At 38.3% G+C, this 24442-nt stretch overlaps 1 protein-coding gene across 1 annotated transcript in view; it reads right to left on the bottom strand.

Moving 5' to 3' along the window:
* Positions 1-3083: 3083 nt before the first annotated feature.
* Positions 3084-24442, bottom strand: part of SLC26A4 (solute carrier family 26 member 4) — a 56730-nt gene continuing 35371 nt past the window's right edge. The window contains exons 11-21 of the mRNA XM_056118357.1: positions 20975-21052; positions 20745-20840; positions 19499-19605; positions 16876-16945; positions 14095-14187; positions 12624-12719; positions 11946-12176; positions 11008-11062; positions 9691-9836; positions 6963-7046; positions 3084-4007 (exon numbers count right to left, since the gene is read on the bottom strand). Coding sequence (XP_055974332.1) covers positions 3984-4007; positions 6963-7046; positions 9691-9836; positions 11008-11062; positions 11946-12176; positions 12624-12719; positions 14095-14187; positions 16876-16945; positions 19499-19605; positions 20745-20840; positions 20975-21052 — 1080 coding nt within the window. The 3' untranslated portion in view covers positions 3084-3983. The remainder of the gene's footprint in view (positions 4008-6962; positions 7047-9690; positions 9837-11007; positions 11063-11945; positions 12177-12623; positions 12720-14094; positions 14188-16875; positions 16946-19498; positions 19606-20744; positions 20841-20974; positions 21053-24442) is intronic.

Below are 24442 nucleotides of genomic sequence, written 5' to 3' on the forward strand. Positions count from 1 at the left end.
TGAACTGTTAGTCTGCTTGACATAGAATTGTGAGTGAACTTTCTGAAAACAACTCGGAGGTACCTTCCCAAGAAAAATATAATGTTCTTTGAAGCGCTAATTCATGAAAGCAAAAACCAATACAAATACCCACAAACACTCAGATCAGTGAATAAGTGATGCTAAATCCACATAGTAGAATACTATATGACAGTGAAAGCAATATTTTCTATCTGCATCAACATGAAAAAAATTTCTTGATTGTTGCACTGGGTGAAAAAGTGAGAGACAAAAGAGAAAGAGAAATAAGAGCTACATTTTTTACAATCTATAGAGAGTCCAAAAGAAGAGGGTTAGAAGTCAAAACAGCAACTATTGCATGGAACAGTTATGTGAGGAGACCATGACAAGGTTCTGGGGCTGCTGGTTATGTTGTTATTATTTATCTGGGTGCTGGCCACACTGGTACTTTGTTTTGTGAAAATTCTACAAATGGCATATTATGCTTAGAATCCTTTTGATATGTATATTAAACAAGCATGAAAAACTTGTTAAAAATAATGAAAGCCACTACACAAAATAGAATGACAATATTTGACTAAAAATTAAATGATTTGGGGGACCAGAGAGATAGTACATGGGTAGAATGCTAAATTTGCATGTGGCCAATCCAGATTCTATCCCTGGCTTCCATATGATTCCCAGAGCCTGCCAGGAGTGATTCCTGAGTGCACTGCCAGTAGTACATCTTGAGCACCACCAGGTGTGGCCCAAAACCAAACAAAAGAAAAAGAATTACAAAATTTTCACCAGACAGAAACTCCATGTGTTAGAACACGTGGTTTGTAATTGGCCTAGGTTCCATCCCCAACACCAACCACAAGGTCCTCCAAACACTATCAGGAGCAACCCCCAAGTACAGAGTCATGTGTAACCCCTAATAACTGCCAGGTGTGGCCCCGATGCCCCCAACCCTATTCACAAGATTTGGGACCAGGAGACAGCTCAAAGGCATGGAGCGCATGTTCTGAGGCTATGACCTGAGATTCAATCCCCAGCACTATAGGAACCTCAAGGACTGCTAGAAGCAATCCCTGAATGCTATCAATTGCGCCCCCCAATATAAAAAACAATTACAAGATTAATAGATATTTGTCAACAGCATTGTTTATTACATTAAAGTACTCACAAAAAATTACACATAAATGGGAGTGAGGCTATAAACAGTACACCAAAATGATGACTAATAAGAGGAATAGCAAATTAAAAAGGCAGGGCTTTTAACTCGTGTAATAATTGGTTCAGAAAGACATGTCAGAGAGTCATTTAAAAAACAACTTTGTATTTAAAAAAATAGTGCAAATATCTACAAAGACACAAATAAAATTTTTTTTTGAAATTCATAAAAAACACTGGAATTTTGTGTCAATTGAAAATATAACAAAAGATATCTTTAATTTCAAGTAGAATTTGCATTGACAATACAGTATTAAAAAGTATACTTACTAGTCACATGAGGCCTAGAAGTCTTAGAGCGTTTTTGAAAAACAAGTAGATTCTTCTATAGTCATAAATGGCTCAAGATTTTACAAAACTATCATTACTGTAAAATGTAACTTTGGTATTTTCTTCAACTAATTAAAAAAAATGAACAGGGCGCATTTCCTCTATTAAACAGAGGTATTCATCTATTTTTTGCAAGACTATTATAATTGTTCTTCAGAAATATGAATTGTCATTACAAGGTGTTACTGTGAAAAATGAACTTCAAATCCTGTTTATGCTTTTCCCATGGTGAGAAGAAATCTGTTCTAAGTCAATTAAATATAGTATAATCCATGCACTTGAAAGAATTGTGTACCAGCACAATTCATTACATTCACTCAATTGCCAATATGAAGTTTGCAGAGTGGGGATGATGGTGAACCAGTCTGATACGTTCATTGATGGTATCCCTCCAAAAGGAGACACCCTTGTTTCTGGTTGTATTTAAAGAAAAAAGTGGAGAAAAGAGCTCCTGCCAGAAATATTTGGAAATTTCATACATCTGTTCCAAAGGTACAATATAACTCTCAATGAAGCAAGACAGATCTCAGTTGGGAACCTGAGTATTTATTTTCCCTAGGAATGGAATACAGTTTCATTCATTCCAGTGTGAAATATTTGGAAGTAGTCCACAGGACTAAAGCCTATACTTCACATAATACCTAGAGAATTATTGGCACTCAAAAAGGAAAAGTTAAAACATAAAACATTATTTCAGAATTAAAGTATTTTAAAAAATATTTATACAAAAGGTCCCTGACAATGGTTTTTCCTATAATTTTTTCCCCACTTTATCATGAGGCAAAAGTAAGCACATTCAGTAGAAACTGTACTTAACATTTGATCATTTCCAGGCTGTCAATATGCACTATAATCTTTGCTTGTGATGTAGGCTGGTGCTGCTAGAGCTTTCAACCAGAATCTTGGCCCCAAGGTATAGCCAATGTCTACAGTGAACTGTTAGCAGAATTTTGAATATCGTGCTTGTGTTTTTGCATTTCTACAATATGCCCATCTGTATCTGAGATATTCAACATTTTATTATAGAATAGCTTTGTGTTAGATAATTTTCCCAGTTGTAGGCTAACATATTTTGGACATGTTTAAGGAAGACTGGCTATGCACTGATATTCAGTAGGTTAGATGTATTAAATACATTTCCAACCATATTTTCAATTTAATCAGGATGTTCACATCATCATAAGTCAATGAAAAATGATAATTACAAATCAGTTTATTTTTATATTGAGTTCATTTGGAATGTGTTGTATCTTAAATTAATCAGATTGAACATCCATATGTGTAGAAATTTCAGGTTATAAATTATTTTGGAAAGGTATTCAGAGTTCAATTAAAGATCACTTTAAATATTGCTAAAATTTGGAGGGAATAAAGAACGCTGCTTCAATACTTAAAAATTTATATTTTGGAAAAAACTATTAATTAATTTTAATTATGATCTCATAGTCATATCCAAATTGGTTTTTGTTTAAAAGAAAAAAATTTTGCTAGATTTTTAAAAATAGTTTAAATACCTCTACCCATTGCTTAAATATACTATACAAAAACCATTTTTACAAACTAAGATAAATTAAAAATGCTTTTTCTGGAAAAATAGACTGTTGTATATTTAACTTGATCTTAATTGTGACCCATGATTAGTATCAGGTCCCAAAAATGATTACTATAAACCAGAAGAATGCTTATTGCTTCATGTCTTCAAATCAATGTTTCGGGAATATATCCGCTCAGTTCTGTAGCTTTGAATTTTGATTCTCTATGTAGTCATATATAAAAATACTTCATTATTAAATACAAAATTTTCTTTCTTTTTAAAAAAAATTTTTTTATATATCTGCTGGGTGATTTTTGACTGCTTTTCTAAATAAGTGCATTCATTGATTACTGCATTTCAGTATTTCCTCATGTGACCCTAGACAGTGATCAGTGAGACTCAAGTATCAAGGTTATTCAGACTCACCTTCCCCCAGTCGCCATTGGGTCACTGCTCCCCTCACAGCACTGGACCATGTGAAGAGACTATTAGCAAGGTTGTGGGGATTTGGGAACATACCACAGATTCTGGATATTCTAAATCACCTAGGTAATTCTCCTCACCATTGGGCATATTTCAAAAGTAAGTAATTTATTTTATAAATAAAGTCTAGAAATAATGTTTGTGCTTCTCTTTCAACGGCCAAGAGCCTTAACAAAAACTGTCAAAATCAAGAAGATAACGTAGAGGTTGAGATGTATATAGCTCAGTGTTAAAATGCATCGTTAACATGTATAAAGTTTGATACCTGGCATATACAAAAAAATATATTAATGGAAAAAAAATGAAGATTTCAAATCTGAAGAAATAGCCAATGCAGAAAATGTTTGCATAGAATTACATTGCGTTGCAACTGTCTTGCAGTCATTTCTTTGAGGAACATCCTGAGTCCACTTGTCCACTTTCAGAAAGCAAGTCTACGCATAGCCTATGGAAGCAAAGAGAGGACCACGTTAACCAAATTCTCCTTCTCCCTACGTTCTGCTTTACAAATGTGTTTTATAGTGTGGGTTGTTTAATTTACCTGTTTAAGCTGTGTATCATCCCAAGAAAAGTAGGGCAAAAACGGAATTACACTTTCATTGGATTTAATCAAAAACAACTGTATATTTACTAAGAGCTTACTGTGTACGATCCACTGTTCTTATTACTTTTTCATATAGCCTTTAATTTCCACAACTCTGAAGAACTATCATTCCCATTTGACACAAAAAAACTAAAATGAAGTCAGAGTAATCTGTCTTGGGGAACATGCCAATAAGTAGTCAGGACAGGACTCTCCTCAAGACACTTTGGTTCCCACCCTTGCTGTTCTGTTTCACTTTCCAGGCAAACCCTACTTGATTAATTCGTAATTGTGGCAACCAAAAACACTTCTATACTGAATAATCTTCTTAAACTCCAATACTTATGTATGGGGTTTTACTTACTAAGCCAGTCCTCTATCTAGTCATAAACTACGGTGACTGGAAAGACTGCCTTGCTCAGTGATGACATCCTGTGTACTCTGAATGAAAAAACTAAGATGCAAAATCTCTGTTTTGAACAGAACCTAGAACCAATGTCTTTCCTCCTTAAAAGTTTTCTCTGCTGAGTATCCCCCACTATCTGATTTTACCACTGGGGGCTGAATATTATTTTCCCAATATTCTTATTCTTATTTTTTCTTTATTTTTCCTCCTTAATTCCTTTTTTAAAAACCATTTTCTTTAAAATTTAGGACCAGGAAAAAAAATGGGGCTGGAACAATAGCACAGAGGGTAGGGCGTTTGCCTTGCATGCAGCTGACCTGGGTTCGATTCCCAGCATCCCATATGGTCCCCTGAGCACTGCCAGGAGTAATTCCTGAGCACAAAGCCAGGAGTAACCCCTGAGCATCACCAGGTGTGACCCAAAAAGCAAATAAAAGAAAATAAAAGAAAATGTAGGACTAGGAATAAGGCCACAAGGACATGTTTATCAAACTTTCATATGACACTAACGACTGTGGGTAGTTAACATTCTGGATGATGACTCCTGAATTCAAAATATCAATAAACTGGAGCCAACAATATGTCATCTGTAGAAATACATATATTTCTGCAGTAGGTAAAAACACTATTATACCTGTGCACCTCTGGGAGTGGAGTGGCCCCCTCCAAAAAAAAAAAAACCCTAAAATAAATAACAGGATGCACTGTAGCACTGTCCTCCCATTGTTCATTGATTTGCTTGAGCAGGCCCAGTAACGTTGTGAGACTTGTTGTTACTGTGTTTGGCATATCGAATACATCATGGAGAGCTTGCCAGGCTTTGCCATGTGGGCAAGATACTCTTGGTAGCTTGCTGGGCTCTCTAAGAGGGGTAGAGGAATTGAACCCAGGTAGGCTGGGCTGGCCACGTGCAAGGCAAATGCCCTAATTAAACAATGATAAAAATGTAAGTGGGAAGCCTAGCAGGACTATAGATTCTATGAAAATGCCCAACTCATTTAAGAGAAGTAAAAATTTTCATGAAATTAAAATTGTTATGAAAATAAACACATATTTAAGTCACACTATTAGAAATAACTTGACAAGATTAACATGGGTTGTATAATCTACCTCTTGGCCTGACACCAACTGGAGATTTGTGTCCCTTGTTGGCCAGAGAAAAATAAATCAATTTTGCACCTGAAGAACAGGTGAAGGGACCTAAAGGAATCTCAACTAAAACCAGAGAACTTCACCCAAATATTTAACAGATATTCAGTGGGAAAGTTTGATGCTCAAAAAGGCAATTCTCCATGCAATTCGATCATCAGATAAAGGTCAAATCTGACTTTATAAACTGATAAAACTTGGAGACTTTCAACTATGCAAAAAATTCCCTTTAAACGGTCAGGGATGGCTTAGTTTTAGAGCACAGCCCTTGCTATGTGAGGAGGTCTTGGGTCAGTCCTTCAGCCCCTCAAACAAAATAAAATAAAAAAAGCTGGTCATACCTTTAAGGCTGGTTCATGTAGGAAAGTTCCTGCCAGAAGGAGGGAGATCACCCTCATCTGGGACTATTTGATTTCAAAGACATCTTTCAGATTTAAAATACTATTGTCTCGGTGCCAGAAGATTATACAATAAATATGTCCCTTGCCTTGCACATGACTGACCCAATTCAATCTCCAGCACTGCATATTGTCTTCCAAGCACCAAGCACTGCCTGGAGTAAGCCCTGAGCACCACTAGGTGTGACCATGTTGTCTTACTCTTGTTGGTCCCATGTTACTCAGGGATTAAAACCACAAAAGTCACTCAGCTACTACAAGTTTTCATCAAGTGTTCTATGAATCGTCTAATGCTCCTTAGAAATAACTAGATCAGGGCTGAAGATCTGGCTCAGTAGTAGTGCAAATGTATTACATGTGGAGAACCTGGGTTCAATTCAAATAGAAAAAAGAAATGACTCTTTAATAAAGGGAGCATTCTTTTGGAAAGTCTTTAATCATCACATAAAAAGCAAAACAAAACAAAACAAAAAACCTTATAGTTTCCTGCTCCTCACACAGTATTCCTGAATCTTATAAAACTGTTTGGTTAGAAATTCTCTTTATTCGCCTTTCTCCCATATTATTGGCCTTAGGTCTCTGGCAGATAAAATAGGTAGAAGCTTAGGCACAAAATCAGGTCAGGTCATGTTAGCTTCTTCCAGTCACTGATCATTCCTCTCTGCTTTGAGCAAAACATCTTTAAGAACTTACTGCCCTTTAAAGAGAATTATTGTTCTTCGCTTTCTCTTTTCTATAACACCACCATTTGGCATGAAAAAAATTATTTTTCCTGAATACTTTTAGTCAGATATTGCCACTATTTGTTTCATTTTAACTATTCAAGCTCTAATCTAAATTTTTACTTGGAAAAAAAGTTCTTACCTCATCCTGTACATCGAGTTCTTCTTCCATCAGCTCTGCTTCCATTAATTCAAGGGGTTCTTTACAGTCTTGGATTAGGGTGATCTTAACAAACAACAACAACAAAAAACATACTTATTAGAAATAGAATAGCATCAACCCACCCGGATACTCCACTGAAAATGATTTGAAATTTTGATGGTGCGTCTCATCTCTAATATACATACTTCTCAGTTCTTTTGTTACCTGTACTTCCCACTTTAGAATTTTGCTATATACCATTATATCACATCCAAGTGTGAGCTTCTTAGAATTCTCCATTATCTAACCTCCTTTTCAGCTTTCATCCTTAACCTCTAAAGTGTTTGCTTTTTAATGAGTTACCCATCTGCCTAAATGATTTGTCCATCAATGGTGATCTTATCTCAATGGCTAAACTAAGAGCATTTAAGGTAACAGTGAGTAAACAGTGAATACCCATTGAAAGGCATGTGGCAGATGATAATAAATGATCCCACGCTGAACCAGATGGAAATTAATCTTAATGGAAACAAGAATTGACAGCTACAAACCTGGTTTATTATTAGGAAAATACTACTTTTTTTTATCAGCAGTCATAGGTAATAGAATCTTCTACACAGAGGTAGCCAATAAGAGTTTTGGGGTCTGTCTTATATGTAAAGAAGTTGTTCCCAAAACAACCCCAAATGCACATTTTGAAGGATTTTTTAGCTAATTTTTATCTAATATATCAATAATCCAATTACTGTTGCTTATGTGGCGATGAATTAGAGACTACATATGTCTCTATGAAGGTGGTCATGTTATAAAGGGGACAGGTAGATGTGACTCAGGTGTAAAAATAAAGAACTACAAGTTGAATCTGAGAAGGGTGGGCCTTGTGATGGTCAAATCAAAGGATAAGAAGAAGGGGGTCTTACTGCCTCACGGGTAAGACATATTAGTACATATTACCCGTACTGAAGGAAAGTTCCATGGGTGAGGTTTATTGTCAGTTACTCTACATCTACCATATACAGTGTTGTGCCACAATCCAAATTCTTATTTCCTGATGTGTCATGGGCACATTATCAATGTATTACAGGGAGCAATGAGACACCAGATGATGTAGCTTTCCTTCAAAGATACTCTCTCAAATTTCTGTGCCTGTTAAATGGAGAGTTACCTTTTGGGGAACAAAATACACTCTGTGATGGTCATACAACAATGCAGCCACCTACGGGCACATTTCTCAGAAAGTATGCCCATTAACAAGGGATACGTGACTACCTAGGGACTCACACTTAACATTGAGGGTACACATATGTTTCCTGACCTAATAGGGTGCTAACAGTGCTCAACCCACCATCCATTGAACTAATAAATGTATAATACAGGTGCTCAGTTGTACTCAGTCTAATTGTACTCCATTGTACTATTCCGGCTCAAAGTATTCCATTCACATCACTCACAATATCACTCTGATCAGAAATAAGAGTAAGTCTCTAAGCCTGGTGTGGTGATATTAGTTAATGGTTTTTGTGACATTCATGCCTGAGTTACTGGATCAGAGTAGGGTGTAAAGAAAAAACAAATGACTTTGATGTTGAAAAAAGAACTTGACACATTTGTTTTATTTTACTTTTAACGTGGTATCTTTTTTTTTAGATACTTTGGAGGTGTTGCTTTGGTGTGGTTACACATAGGTTAGAGAAGTTTAAGTTAGAAAAATGTATGAACTTTTATAGATGGATATCTTGAGCAGAGCTTGTTTTTGAGGTCTGCAGTTTATAGATCTCAAAAGATTAGTTATCTTCCCCAGTAGCTTTAAATAGAACAATCTCTTCACTAACAATAGCTGAAAAGAATAATGTACTATTGTTTTCTAAATGAATTTTACTTTAAACATTAACTTCTAACCTACAATATAAACTGATTTATTCTAATTTTAGCAAAAGGAAAAGTTATTTAAATATAGTAGACTATGTCACTGTAACAATTATTATTGTTGTTTTTTGCAGGCACTGTTTTAGTTACCCAAATTTATTGTGAGAAGGTCTATGAGAAAGCAGACCTACCTGCAGGCCCAGCTCAATGACCCAGATCAGAATGTTCAACTCCCCTGGATATTTGACAGGAGAAATGGTGACGTAAGTAGTCCCATGAGAAATCAACTTCTATTTTATTCTTTGGGATTCATTAACTCTGGGGTGAGTAGGGACTTCTAATTTTTCTTCTTCTTTTTTAAAATTAGATTTAACACAAAGGATCCTATTTAATAATATTTATGATCCCAAATTTCCAGATATCTGAGAATTTAAATTGTATGCATATACAGCTGGTATATATATTGGTACCTACATTCTAAGAAGACAGTAATTAATTCCCACTTTTTATTAGTAAATGGTCATTTTAGAATTACTAAGTACTGGGTATATAAATGAGGATATTTCATCTTCCTATCAAACTAGAAAAGTGGATGTTTTTATTCACATTTTAATGATATAAACTTGGAACTTAGTCCTATACTAAGTTCCTCCTCACATGAGGAGTTTGTTTTTCTTTCTCTTCTATTTTCCAATAAACTTTTCTACTTTTGAAAAAAAAAAGAGAACTGAGACTCTGGCAAGTGAAGCAGATGATATAAAATTCTATTGCTAGAGTTCAAACCTAAACTTGTAGAATTTTCTGCCATTCACTAGAAATCATGACAATTTAGGAGACATACATGAGAAGGCTAAATATTTACCGTTTCTAAAATAGAATCCTGAATCTCATGGGTCTTTGCCTTGTTCTGTAGATGGAGAACAGCATCATGGACAGTCAGAAAAAATATATCCTTTCTAATGTTATCATTAAAAAAGCCACATTTTTCCAGTCTTTCAATCACATGCTCTGTGAAAGAAGAGAAAATAATTGAATTAGTCTCTAGGAAAACATATTTCGTAACATCCTGCTGTACTCATATATATATGTATATATATATATACATATATATATACTCTTTTTGGGTCATACCCGGAGATGCACAGGGGTTAATCCTGGCTCATGCACTCAGGAATTACTCCTGGCAGTGCTCAGGGGACCATATGGGATGCTGGGAATCGAATCCGGTCAGCACGTGCAAGGCAAATGCCCTACCCACTGTGCTATTGCTCCAGCCCCTGTACTCATATTTTATAGCTCCTCCTTTTAAATTTTTTTTTCATTTTCAAAAATGTGACTCTGTCCTAAACCATCAAGTTTCTTTTTCCTGCAGCACATGGACTGGTTATGCCAGAAGTGCTTATGGTACACCACCTTTGTGTGTGCACTTCCCATTAGCCAGGGTAGACATCCTCCACCCTCCCATCTCTGGTGAATATCTATTGGCTAATGGGAAGCCTATAACAGATTAGTTGATTTCCTTGGTCAAGGAGGGTTTACTCTGGAGTTATTCCTAATGTTTGCTTTCTATGAATTTAGCTAAGGTGAGTTTCCAGAACCATGTCTTTGTCCCTTGCTCTTACTTCCTCAAGAATTTTTTCTAGAGTGTAGTCTTTCAAGAAATCACCTGCATAAGAATCCTTATCTTAGGTTCTGCCTTAGAGAACTATTTCCCTGCACACTAGCATGCAGGCAGACACAGACTATGCCTTCTGGAATAGAAGGACATATGTCACCTCCAGCTCTTATTTCCCCATGATGATTGCCCCTTATTTATTCTGTTCAGCTGCCAGGACATAGGTTTACATACATTACCAGTTGTAAGACAAAAACTGGAAACAAAAGTTCTAGATTCAAAAGGCCTCTGAGTTTGCTTAATGGGCAGTTTCTGTTTGCAGCAGGAAAATTTGGGGAAATAGATATTTGTGATTATTGCATAGCATCATGAATATACTTAACAGCACTAAATTAATTCTATACTTGAATATGACTAAAATGGCCAATTCCATTTTTACTTCTTTTACCACAATGAAATATAGTTTCTATAAAAAGGACTTTGGATGTCATGTATCCACACTCGAAGGTAAGAGAAAGGGTTTAGGAGGAGGAAAGTCATTGATATATACATATACGTATTTACCTTGAAGTGATGCAAAGTACACATTGACATCAATTCTTTGAAATTCTTTGACAATCTAAAAATGTAAAAAGAAGCATTTGTCATGAGTAACTTCACATTTGCATAATTCAGTAGCAATTACTTGCTCAGAAGAAACCAGTAATTTTATGATTAACTAGTATTTTGAGGAAAGTTCATTGTTGTAGGAATTCTCATTACTGGAAAACAATAGAGGTTTGCACTCTAAAGAAATGGCATGAATAGGGATGATGAATCTCAAAGTATCTTCAGTGCTTAACAGTGAAACTCTCTAGCACAGGGGTGAATATTTGTGGAAGGAAGAAGAGAAAAGAACACAGGAGGATCCCTAAAAGAGCCACTGCTAATTAGAGAAAATAATATGCTATTGTTTTTGAGAGAAAGATTTATGAGTATAGTATGTGATAACCAGATTCCAAATGTAAAAGATAATTGCCTTCTTAAATTATTACATTCCATTTCCTATGCATTTTCATAAAAAATACATATCTCCATGTTAGTATCTTCTGAGGTGTGACTATGGGCCAGTCATTTTCATAACTATATACATAAGCTATATACATATATATACATATACACATGTCATAATATACAATATTCCATGTGATATATAATTTCTTATTTAATCCTTTTGACAGTCCTATGAATTACATACCATCATCAGTCACTTCCATATTACAGACGAAGAAATTGAGGTATAGATAGATAAAGTTACTCACCCACTGTCACGATGCTACAGAGATTCAGCTTCATATAACTGGGCTTCATAGCATTTGTTTTAAATATTACACACTACTGCAAGCACATCTTCCAGAAAAATTACAGAGACCTTGGAGTTGCTTCTTTTCAAGACTGGGAAAACTATGTTATTTTACTGTTAATAGTGCTTCAAATTTATAATTCAAAATACTAGACCTTACCATTTGCAGTGATCTGACTCCAACAATATCCAAGAAAGATACAGCTCCACAATCAATCACAAGGCTGTGAATTGGAACTTTAGGAACATTCACTTTGACGGGAAGCTCAGAGTTCCAATCCACCTGAATTTCAATTTCCTTGGTTGGAACATCAAGTTCTTCTGGATCTTCAATATCTTCATCAGGCTCAAAAGCATTGTTGGATGTGCCAGTATTACTAATAATACCATTCTGAACAGAGAAAATATTGTGAACTTAATCTTTAGTGATTTGGGATGTCTTTCAACAAATCATTTCAAATCACTTGTAAATTCTTCATGTTATTTGGTGGCGGGCTGGAGCGATAGCATAGTCGGTAGGGCGTTTGCCTTGCATGTGGCTGACCCGGGTTCAATTCCTCTATCCCCCTCGGAGAGCCTGGCAAGCTATTGAGAATATCCCGCCTGCACGGAAGAGTCTGGCAAGCTCCCCATGGCATATTCAATATGCCAAAAACAGTAACAACAAGTCTCACAATGGAGATGTTATTAGTGCCCGCTCAAGCAAATCAATGAACAATGGGAGGACAGTGCTACAGTGCTACAGTGTTATTTGGTGGTAAGTACCTCCAGGTGTGGCTCAAACCCCTCCCTCCCCCACCAAAATAACTTAAGAGGGAAAAGAAAGTTGTCACCTCACCTTAGTTGCTCTTAATTTCCCTTTTTTGATGAGTTTCTGTATTTTCCTCAGTGCTTTCAGTCTTTTATTATATACTCTAATGGCATCAAATCCAACCTTTGGAAATAAATGTCAACTTTAGTTAAAACATGTGGTTTCCAGAAGAGGAACCCAGGTATGTGGGACCTGTGGCTGAGATCTCCAAGCCTGCTTGGATCAGGATTGGGCCTCCTCCACCCAGATCCCCAGTTTTCCAGTAGCTTGGCAGTCACACCCACAAACTGCCCCCAGTGCTATGTAATCTCATCAATGGCCAAGATCCAGAGACTATAAAGCAAAGCTTCCAGAAGAGAGCAACACAGTTTTTCCTGGAGCATGTGGCCGCATTTGTGGCCGCATGACCTCTTATACTCTAGCCCTCTGATGTACCTAAAGCAGCACACATGTGTTTGGTTTTAACATACTTGCTTGTATTCTCTTATATATGGGCTTAAAAGGGACCCAGAATGAAATCAACAACTTTTTATTGTGGTGGGAAGATGCTTGCTGGTTGGGTGGGTGTTTGAATATTATCTATAATGAACTACTGTAAACTACTTTATGAAAATAAAATGTATAAAAATCACAAAGAAAAATGTGGTTCCTAATACTTATTAATGGCAATTGTCATTGGGCAAGTTACTTCTCAGATGGTATTATTCCTTGAGACATTGAGCCAAAAAGGAAATTTTGAGGTGAATGGAGGTTCCACTACCAAGCCACCTGACCCCAGCCACCCAAAGGGGAAGACAGCGATAATGCTTAGAGAAAGTATAAAAACAAAACAAAACACAACCCAGGAGGGAAAGTGATCTCTTTGGCTTTAAATCTGCTTTCCAATTTTGCTTGACATCACAGAGCCCTTTTGTTATTGAGAAATCTATGAACATTCCTCTGAACCAGTATGCCCTGAAACTCACTTAAGAAAAACACTGATTTAACAGCAAACACAGTCATGGAAGCATAGCACGGCATATAGCACAGAGATTTCCTTCTAATGTTTCATTTATACTTTTTACCCTTTACTCCATCTGGCAACCCTCCCTCCATCTGTGCTCCTACCTTCTCTTTCAGCTCACATAGTTCTCAAGCACCGAACATAATCTCCTTCCTTCTACTCAGCTGCCCACAAAGCTTGCTCTGTCCAGCTGACAAGGATGCTTCCCATCAGAGAACTCTTTCAAGTACTCCCCACTTACATAAAACTTGATTGAGACTCTGATACAGATATCTCTAGAGTTTTTATCTGTTTATATGTTATTGCTACCAGGAACTGGTATTATTGTCACCTTTTTTCTTATCTACAAATAGATTGTAAATTACTTGAGGGGAAGGGTGTTAGAATGCTTAATTGTCCTAAACAAAGGGAATATGTTATAAGACCCCAGACCTTTGACTATAAAAGGGAGTCTCAAGGAGATTACAAAGAAAATATCTAGTGATAAATACTTACTGTGGACTTGATACACTTTTTAAAACCGTCAACGTTGCCATAAAAAATGGGACTAGAAAATCTAAGAATCTTGACTCCCTCAGGTTCTTCAATCTAGAATCAAAAAGAAATTAAAGCCAATTTCAGGCCACAACAACCCAATCAAGCTTCTATTTAATTCAGCTATGAATCAAATTATAATTGCTCAGAGAATCAGGAAAGTAGCAATAATCTTTTCTTAGAGGTGGGGTATCATATCAGTTGAGAGAGGTAATAATAGTTTCCCCAAACTCCCAGACCTTTAGAGTTTATTAAAATCAGAGACAGGAGGGCTTTAGGAAGCAATTCAATCCTCATTTCCAGATGAAGAAACTGAAACTAAGAATGGGGACATGATTTGCCTTAAGTTCACATCAGTGACCTTTTGTTTTTGTTAAAATGCTTTACACACACACACACACACACACACACACACACACACACACACACGCACACAGGAATTTACAGAAATGGGGGATTATGATGCCATTTTCTTATTCCTTACTACCTCACACAGTGGCCAGACCATATGGAGTCATAGACTTTCTTCTCTTAAGCCATTTAATTTAGTCTGGTTCCTTTAGGTAAGAAAAGTAAGGTCCGTGAAAGGTTGAGTAATTTAGGCAAGGCCTTTCCCAGATGGAGTCTGAAACTCAGAACTCTCAAAGTCAGCCTCAGTTCCCTGCCCCAAGATAAAGGGTACTCTTTTTTTTTTTTTCGCTTTTTGGGTCACACCTGGCGATGCCCCGGGGTTACTCCTGGCTCTGCACTCAGGAATTACTCCTGGCGGTGCTCAGGGGACAATATGGGATGCTGGGAATCGAACCTGGGTCAGCCACGTTTAAGGCAAATGCCCTACCCGCTATGCTATTGTTCCAGCCCTGGTAAAAGGTACTCTTGAATAATTTTTGTTCTCAACATAATAGAAAAATTGTAGGAATAAATTAAGTCACAACTACTAAAAATCTAGGTTCATTGTCCAGCATGTCGATCAAATGAAGAGTATCTTATAGGGATTTAATCACAATTCTGTAGAGGTAAATGTATAACAAAATATCTCTTACAGTGGGTTTACACTCTCTTTACTTTTGTTGCTTTAAAATTTTAATGCCTTTTTCTTCAGAATTACTCTAATACACTACTATGTGTACACCAGTGGCTTCACAGGGCAGTTTCTATTTGTCTGTCATGATTTTTATACATTTTCCAATTTCCATCCAAATTCCCCAATTTCCATTCCAATTGGGGAATTCTAAGTATTTGTAAATATTATATAAGTATTATTTCTCTCTTTTCTTTTGGGATTCTTTATGCATGTTGACAATACTGTGTGTGAGAGTGTGTTTGTGTGTGTGTGTGTGTGAGAGAGAGAGAGACAGAGAGAGAGACAGAGAGAGAATTGGCAGTGTTCGGGGCTTTCTCCTGGTTCTGTGCTCAGACATTGTTTCTGGAGGTGCTTGGGGGACCATATACGATGCTGGGGATCAAATCCAGGACAGCTGTCTGTAAGGCAAGTGCCCTACCCATGTACTATTTTCCTGGCTCAACAATGCTTCATTTTATTCCAGAGGTCTCTGAGTTTTGTCCTTTTTGTAATTTTAAGAAATAAATGATATAACATTGCATTCATTTTATCATAACATAATTATCTGATTGTAGTGTATGTTGTGAAATGATCAGAACTATGAATCCAGAGATAGGTAACATCAGTCATCATATTAAATTACCAGTTTTCCTTGTCATTAGACACTTTAGAATCTATTGTCTTAGCAATTTATAAATATGAAATATAATATTTTGAACTATAGTTGCCATTCTGTAAATATATACACCCCTGGGATTTGTTTTATAACTAGAAATTTATACTTTTTACTCCCTTTGCCCAGAGTAATAGAATTTTGATTTAACATCTAAAAGTAAGTAAATTTTTAAAAAATTCCTCTTACAGGGCATTGGTGGAGGGAAGTGGACACTGGTGAAGGGATCACTGTTGAAACATTGTATGCCTGAAACCCATTTGTGAATAACTTTGTAATTTCACAGAGACTAAATTTAAAAAATAATTTTAAAAATACAAAAAAATTTTTTCTTACAGTGGGTTTACATTTAAGTAAACATCAAATCAATTTGATGCAAAAATTCATCAAGAATATCAGAGCACACTGGGTCAAAAGTATATGTGATATTTAGGGCTAGAGAAACCATATAGGAGGTAAGGCACATGCCTTATATGCAGCGAATGCTGGTTTGATCCCTCACACTGCCTATGTTTCTCTTAGAGCTGCCAGGAGTCACTCCTGAGCACAGAGCTAGGAATACTTATTCATTCTTAGTCACTGTCACTGTCACTGTCCTCCGGTTGTTCATCAATTTGCTCGAGCGGGACCAGTAATGTCTCCATCGTGAGACTTGTTGTTACTGTGTTTGGCATATTGAATACATCATGGGTAGCTTGCCAGGCTTTGCCGTGCGGACGAGATACTCTCGGTAGCTTGCCGAGCTCTCCAAGAGGGGCGGAGGAATCGAACCCGGCTCAGCCGGTGGGCTGTGTACTTTAGTAAATATCCGTGCCTCTGAGCACTACATATATGACCCCAAAAATAAACAAAAATGTATACTTGATATTCTCGATGGACTTTTAGATTTTTTTCCCCTAGTAGTACTGTTTTCACTACCTTGTACCTCACGTTGTAAAGTGTAATATGTAGTTCCTGAAAATCTAGGCCAGTATAAGTTTAACAAATGTCTCTCAAAAGCACTTACATTTTTGTAGTTCTTGGTACTTTTGTAAATATCTGTGCTTGGGATGCTTCCAAGGCCATTCCATGAGGGACTGAAAGAAGATAAATGAAGTTCAGGATTTGGAGGAACAGTCATGCCTTGGAATACAAAGTTAGAAGAAATAACAGATCGAACCCATCATTCTGGTGCTTTTGGACTCTGTCTTAATCTTCAGATGGCACTTCCCTGTAGCTAACAGCTGTTGTTTGTATGGAATTGGGGAAGAAGAAGGAACTGGGACTCTTTGTTGAAGGATGAGTGTCAGCCTTCTATGTGTATAAGCAAAGAGCTTTTGCATATATCATTCCACTATGAGCCTGAAAGGTCAGGAGGGTTATCCTTATTACTCACCTCCTAATGGTGAGTAAATGAGGCTCAGGGAGGTAGGACTCAGGTAAGTCCAGAGATAAAAAGCAGCGTAGTATCAGTACTAGTGAATTAAAGCCACTTTCTCATAAAAGCATAGAGATTGTGGTGATCCAATTTGTCTCACTGTTATAAGAACCAGGAGCCCACAAGGACTAGAAATAAGTCCTTCCCTTTAACTATCCTGTTGATTTTCTGTTCCTGATATAATCAAATAAATAGCACTGTAGCACTTTTCTCCAGTTGTTCATCGATTTTCTCGAGTGGGCACCAGTAACATCTCCATTCTGAGACTTGTTGTTACTGTTTTTGGCATATTTAATATGCCACAGGTAGCTTGCCAGGCTCTGCCATGCAGGTGGAATACTCTCTATAGCTTGCCGGGCTCTCATAGAGGGCGCAGGAATTGAACCCAGATTGGCAGTGTGCAAGGCAAATGCCCTAACTGCTATGCTACTGCTCTGGCCCAATCAAATGAATACCATGAATTATCTGGTGGTAATGTACTCCTGAATCAGCCTTATGATTGTTGGAAATTAAATACTGGGGAAAATACTGATTTTTGTTGGTTAAAATCAGTATATGGTAACCTAGTTACCAAACCAGCAATGAAAACATGTCATAGATTTCACCTCAGCATACTATACCGTGCTGAGTTATAACTTAAAGTTTCATAAGCTATAGTCTTTCTGTTTAAAATCCTTTTCTTCCAAGGGGATTGATAGTACAGCAGGTAGGATTCTTACTTTGTACTGGCCAACCTGGATTCAATCCCCATCATTTTATATAGTTTTCTGAGACCACCAGGAATGATCCCTGAGCAGAGAGCCAGAAATAAAACCTAAGCACAGGCTGGTGTGCCTCTTCCCCGCCCCTGCAAAAAAACCCAACTCTTTTCTTCCCACCTACATAAGGAAATGTAGACACTGAGGCATATAGCTTGTCGCTTGTCATTTCTCCTCTCTGTTTCTGTTTCTGTCTCTGTCTCTGTCTCTGTTTGTCTATGTCTCTGTCTCTGTCTCTGTCTCTCTCTCTCTCTGTCCCAATACACTTAGGCCCAGCCCCTCACATCATCTCATGTAAAGAAGGAACTACTAAAAACCTTGGTCTTTCACTGAATCGCCTCTCTCTCACTCCTAGCATGAGTAGCAGGGGATCACAGTGTATCACATGTAGAGACAGACATAGATATAGGGGTGACATTCATCAGAGTTCAGATTACTTTGTTACTTGAGCAGTTACTTACTAGTAACCACTGCTTACTAGTTCTGTGAGGTGCCAGGGATGGAACCTAGGCAAGTCAAATGCCCAAGCCACTGCTACTATCACTCCAGCCCTTCTAGTAACTTTTCTTTTTAATAGTTCAGGGATCTTTTTATTTTTGAAAAAACACCTCTACTGCCATGAATCCCTGGGAAATGGTGTCAGCAGGCCAGGCTCCTTCCCACTGGTTCTCACAGGTGAGCTTCTCTGGGTGGGGTCAACATTTCTGTTGAACCCAAGTCCCTTTCTCTCTCTCTCTCTCTCTCTCTCTCTCTCTCTCTCTCTCTCTCTCTCTCTCTCTTTGCCTTTTGGGTCACCACAGGGGTTACTCCTGGCTCATGCACTCAGGAATTATTCCTGGCGGTGCTCAGAGGACCATATGGAATGCTGGGAATTGAACCTGGGTCGGCTGCATGCAAGGCAAATGCCCTACCTGCTGTGCTATCACTCCAGCCTTGTCCTTTTCTCTTTGGCTTCCTTCTTTTACTGATCATTTTTCTGCATCCGTTTCAGGAAGCTGTCTCAACCTTTAGAGTGCTTAATATGCTCAATATGAACATTAACTCTTGGCCAGAATCTTCCCCTATACTTATTTATGACAATGCCAACAGCATGCTGGGTACCATTGTAGACTTTCCCAGTTTTGCCATGGTCAACACTTGTGGGGCATTACTTTTTGGACAGTGCCCATTCCCTTCATATTGACAAGATCACCTTTCTTGTAGATCTGCGTATATGTGTCCAAAGGAACAACTTCCATGTTTTCTAAATTTTCTAGAGAACATCTAGTGGGTGGTCCTCCTCTTTCCCTTTGTGTTGGTCATTTCTGTGACTTACTGGAAGATGGTGGTTCCAGTCGAAAGGGTATAGAACTATTTTTAAAGAGAACAGTTTCACTATCTCTGGAATTTTATGTATAAGACATTTCAGGATGTGTTGTCCTGTTTACGGAAAATTTTCATCTTATCTTACTCACAACTGAACTCTGAAGACAACAGTCAGCAATCCAAATATGAGACCAGCTAGCAAGCCAATGTCTAGCCCCAGAATGATGGATGCTATACATGTAAACACCCAGATGACCTAGCGAGAAAAGAGAAATGAAAGCATCATATTAATTTGTCAGGTACCACCAGGCGAAAGACAACCATAAAAATAAGATCAATTGTCCACAAACAAATTACAGCTTTCAAAAAATATGGTTTATTATTTAAGTGGAAGTGGAAGTTGGTCTTCCTAATAAAGACCAAATATCCCACTTAAATATTTTAATTTGATTTTTGCATAGGTACTACACTAACATGACTTAAATGGAATTAATATAGAAAAGACTCTCCATGGAAAACCTTGCTTGTTTGCCTTTCTCTCCCCACCCACCCTAACCCTACTAACATGCTCCTTATTTCTATGTGTATGTGCATATTCATACATGCAAACTTTCCCCAGTATTTTTGTAAATATAGCGATAGCACAGCGGGTAGGGCATTCGCCTTACCAGCGGCCAACATGGCCAACCCGAGTTCGATTCCTCCGCCCCTCTCAGAGAGCCCGGCAAGCTACCGAGAGTATTCGATATGCCAGACACAGTAACAACAAAGTCTCCAATGGAGTCTCCGCTCGAGCAAATCGACAATCAACGGGAGGGCCTTTACTTTACAAGCAAATATGACTGAATATTTTATTTTCCTGTTGCTTAGTGTGTTATACAAATTATTCTCTTTTTTTGTTTTTTAAATTTACTTTGTCTGGGAGATTTTATAAGAGGCTTTACTCCTTTTTTTTTCCTTTCCTGCAGCAGAATTAATGGATTTAGTTTCTGGCTTTTACAATTCGTCACAACACGATGAATCTTCACCTCAGGAAGGGTGCTTCAGTCAGAATTATAATCAGTGAGGTTTTCTGTATGTTGCGTTTTTGTTTTCTTTTGGCCTTCTAAATTAGAGACTATTAAAATATATATATTTGGTTTTACTTTAGAAGAACAATAATATACATATGAGTTCTTAGGGACTGATTCTTATTGGGAACATAATTTTTTCAAAGATGAAGGAACTTTCCAAAACACAGTTGACAGGCAGATGTCTAGTTTTTGGCTTATATACACAATTCTAAAATCTGCTTTAGGATTCCCAAAATACTTAGGAGATAAAGGGTGCATCATGATGCAGGAAACATTTGAACTAAATCTTATTTCAGAGAAAAACGAAAGGCATAGGACTTACGGCATCAATCTTACTCTGCCTCCACAGACGAGGAATGTCACACACCTGCATAAACATCCCTTTCAGGTTGGCAATTACAACAGCTGCCAAGACCGACTGCCAAAGAGAGACAGGGAGGCCTGTTATTCAGGGCAAAGGTTTTCCCTGTGATGATTTTTAAAGCTTTTGCTATCTCTCTGGTGGCCAGCAGTGATGAGAAGTTATATAATCGCTGATAAGCAGGGTCCTACCTTTTGCAAGGGTTCCAGTAACTTCCCCAAGGCAACAATGGCGATCATCACAATTCCAGCTGAGATAATACCAGCAACCTGAAAGGCACACAACTCCCATGAACAGAGTTCTCCCTTTCCCTTGTGTTTCCCAGCTCCCCGGATGTTGGAAGGAGAAAGCCCATCCACAGATGAACATAATGCCTTCTGACCTTCCCTTCTCATTGAGGACTGTTGAGAGAACTGAGAATTATCTGTAAAGACCCCACAAAACTGAAGTAATAGTAGTTCTGGCAGAGAAATTAGACAGAGCTTAGAGAAATTAGTAGAGCCGGCACAAGCTAGATTTTGTTTGGATAGACCACAGACATGTCGTTTGGGTGACAATTTAGGGAACAAACATCCAATTATCTGCCATACCAGGAAACACAGACTCCCCCTGCCCAACAACAGGTCATTGTAATGTTCCTAAGAAGCAAATTCTCTTGGCACACAGCTGATTCTTCTGCGTTACTGTCATAATAAGTAATTCTGATAACGCTGTACTTTCAGCGCATAGCTCCCACAGAAATCTCAGGGAAAATAAACTTGCCAGTCCTGTTGCAAATTCAAAATGTCCACAAGTAGATGAAGGGGTAGCACTGTGTCTCCTGCTTCCTCTAACCTTCCAGGACACACAGGCTTGAGCTTTAAGCCCAGTCACTTGAGTGATGCCAGGGCAACAATAGGGGTCAACGACCTTCAGAAACTTTACCTTCACTGGCATAAAAGCTCTCCTAAGATCCATACATCGTTAGGAGAGAGCTTGAGGGGTTTGAGTAGATGATCAAGGAATTCTTTGTTGAACCAGCTGGGGCCTGGCGGAGGTGAAGACTAGAAGCTCTGAAACAAAGGAGAAAAGGAGACAGGGAGCCAGAAGCAGAGCCAGGAGAGAAGCAGTGAGAAAGACAGTGTTGGACACAAGCACAGCCTGAGATAAGGTGTTGAGTCAAGGAGACAGAGAAAGCTCACCTCAACAGAAAAATCCCAAACCGCAAGGAAATGTTATAGGCACACTCACTTCACCTGGTAAACAGAACACAGCCTGACAACAGTTAGGTCGCTATAAGGCAGTATTCTGCATGTGGGGCACTGAAATGCTTGATTTGCGCATTCTGATCCCCTTTTCTGAGGCCTCTAATCTCCAGTTTCCCAATACTTTTGCATGCTTCCTCCTCTACTTTTTCTCTCCCTCACCCTCTTTCTCCATCCTCCTTCCTTCCGCGTATTGACTTAACCAATATCCACTGTCTTTCATAAGCCACTTGCATCATCTGTGGATGCTGAATTCTGTGCAGAGGGAAATAGAGATTGGACAGCAAAGATGAGAGGCAGCTGCCCAAGTTGGGTGAAAAGAGTGATCATCTACTTGCAGGCATCGGTAATCGTAAGCTTCCCATCAAGGGGGTCAAGGCTAATGTGGGTTTTACATTAAAATCTGTGGGGGATTCATCATTTGTACTTATTTTGTCAGGCTGATGTGTGAGCACCGCTTAGATTTTTAGATCTGTGAGCAGATTCAGTTACTAGAACATGAATGATTGCTCTTCAGCGAGAGGTTACGCAGAGCAGCCAGAGAGCAGTTTGCAATCAGAAGTACTTTTTCTCATGAGTCAGAGATAGTCAGATGGGGATGTGAGAGATAGCCTCTGCTGAGCTTTCTTAAACGGTGTGGATGTGCTGAGAATGCATAATGTCCCCTTCCATTTTTCATTCAGCAGACAGAGGCTGGTGTTTCTTATGTGGAAGGCACCACATATGTCACAGTTACTAAGGTGCTGATTCTCTTTTGAGGAGTTAGTGACTGAAACAGTGAACGTTTATAAATGTGTGCCAGAACTTTTCTTTTTCTCTTGAATCCTCACCTCAATGCCTACAAGGTTTATTTCCGTTTTTATAGGTACGAAAAACATGACTCTAAAATACAAGAAAACATGAGAAGTCCCCAGGAAGCCCTGCTTAATTATTACTTGATTGCAATTCCCTGCATCTCAGTCCAGGCACTTAGACTTTTAACCCTGAACTTAGTATACATTTCAGTAATTAAATATCAAGTCATTTTTGTACTTGTTTCATTCTTCAGTACTGAAATCCTGGCATCCTTCATTCCTAAATATAATACACACTAGTGTGTGGCAGGAGGTATTAGCTTACCAGAATACCATTATCCCCAAACTCTCTGCCAAGGAATCACTTTACATGGGCATTCTTACAGGGGCAGCCTGGAGGTAAGAGCAGGAACATCAGCAGTTGGGGATCTGCCTGTACCTGCTTCCACTCTGTGCCCTGGAGAGCTTGTCAATGCCTTGTCTCAAATGAAGCAGCAGAAACTTCTGCCAGTTGACAGACAGCTTGCCCTGGCCATGGGTGTACTTTGGGAAATCACCTCTGACCTCTTTCCCCGGACTATAGATTTCTGCCTCTATTTCATGCTATGGACTGTATTGTCTTACCTGATCCCTTGGAGTTAAATGTGTCTGCTGGGGGGTGAGGGGTGGTGGTGGGTGGGAATTAACCCCATTTAAAACTTAAAATTCTAAAAGTCAAAATGGAATGCTTTCTTTAACATTGTAAGATGGTGCTTGGGGGAAGGCTTCTCTGACAGTGCTTCCTTTATAGGCATGACGTTGTGGGTCTTATTCCTGGCTGGTCTCACTCCATGTGCCAAGTGTGATCCAGCAACACTGTTCTTTGGGATCCCCAGCAGCACAACAAAAAAGTATGCAATCTGTGGTGCACCATAACCAGATATGTGTAGGATGTGTGTGTGTGTGTGTGTGTGTGTGTGTGTGTGTATGGCATGCAAGCATATGTGGTATGGTGAGTGTAAATGTGGGTGTGTGGTGATTTGTGAGAGTTTCATACAAATTATTTTAGATCTGTTTTTCTCTTTATAGTCTAATTGTGATCTTTTACTCTGAAATCACAGCTCCTTCTGTGTTTGCAGGGGGAGGGGGAGAGTTGGGGGGGGATATTCTCCAGATGTAACAGAACACAATTCAGGAGCCTACCCCTTGTCCCATTCATTTGGTTGGGCATATCTGATTCTTTTTCTGACTAGAAAGCGTGACCTTGGAGAACAGCTCCAGAGTCTTCTGGCCAACTGAAGAAAGGGTTATTCAGGGATTTACCGGAATCCTAGGCTTTTTTGGCCACCTTGTAAAGACAACAACTTCCAACACTATTTAAAAGGCAGGGTTAAACCCACATTCTGAACTTTAGAGACAAAATCCTGGCTTAAGAAGAAATGCTAAAATGTCACAGTAAAAATTTTCTTAGCTTTGCAAACTTGTTTTGTGGGACAAAAGACCTCCGGAGGAAGTTCCTGGTCCTTGTAAAGGAAATGTAAATAGATGCTTTTTGTTTTCCTGAAAACATAACTCCCTAAGCCATAAAGCTATTACTAAGTTCTGTCTAGCCCAGATATTGAATTAATAAAAATCAGCATTC

The sequence above is a fragment of the Sorex fumeus genome, unplaced genomic scaffold (assembly GCF_029834395.1).
Source record: "Sorex fumeus unplaced genomic scaffold, SorFum_2.1 ptg000037l, whole genome shotgun sequence".
NCBI lineage: Eukaryota > Metazoa > Chordata > Mammalia > Eulipotyphla > Soricidae > Sorex > Sorex fumeus.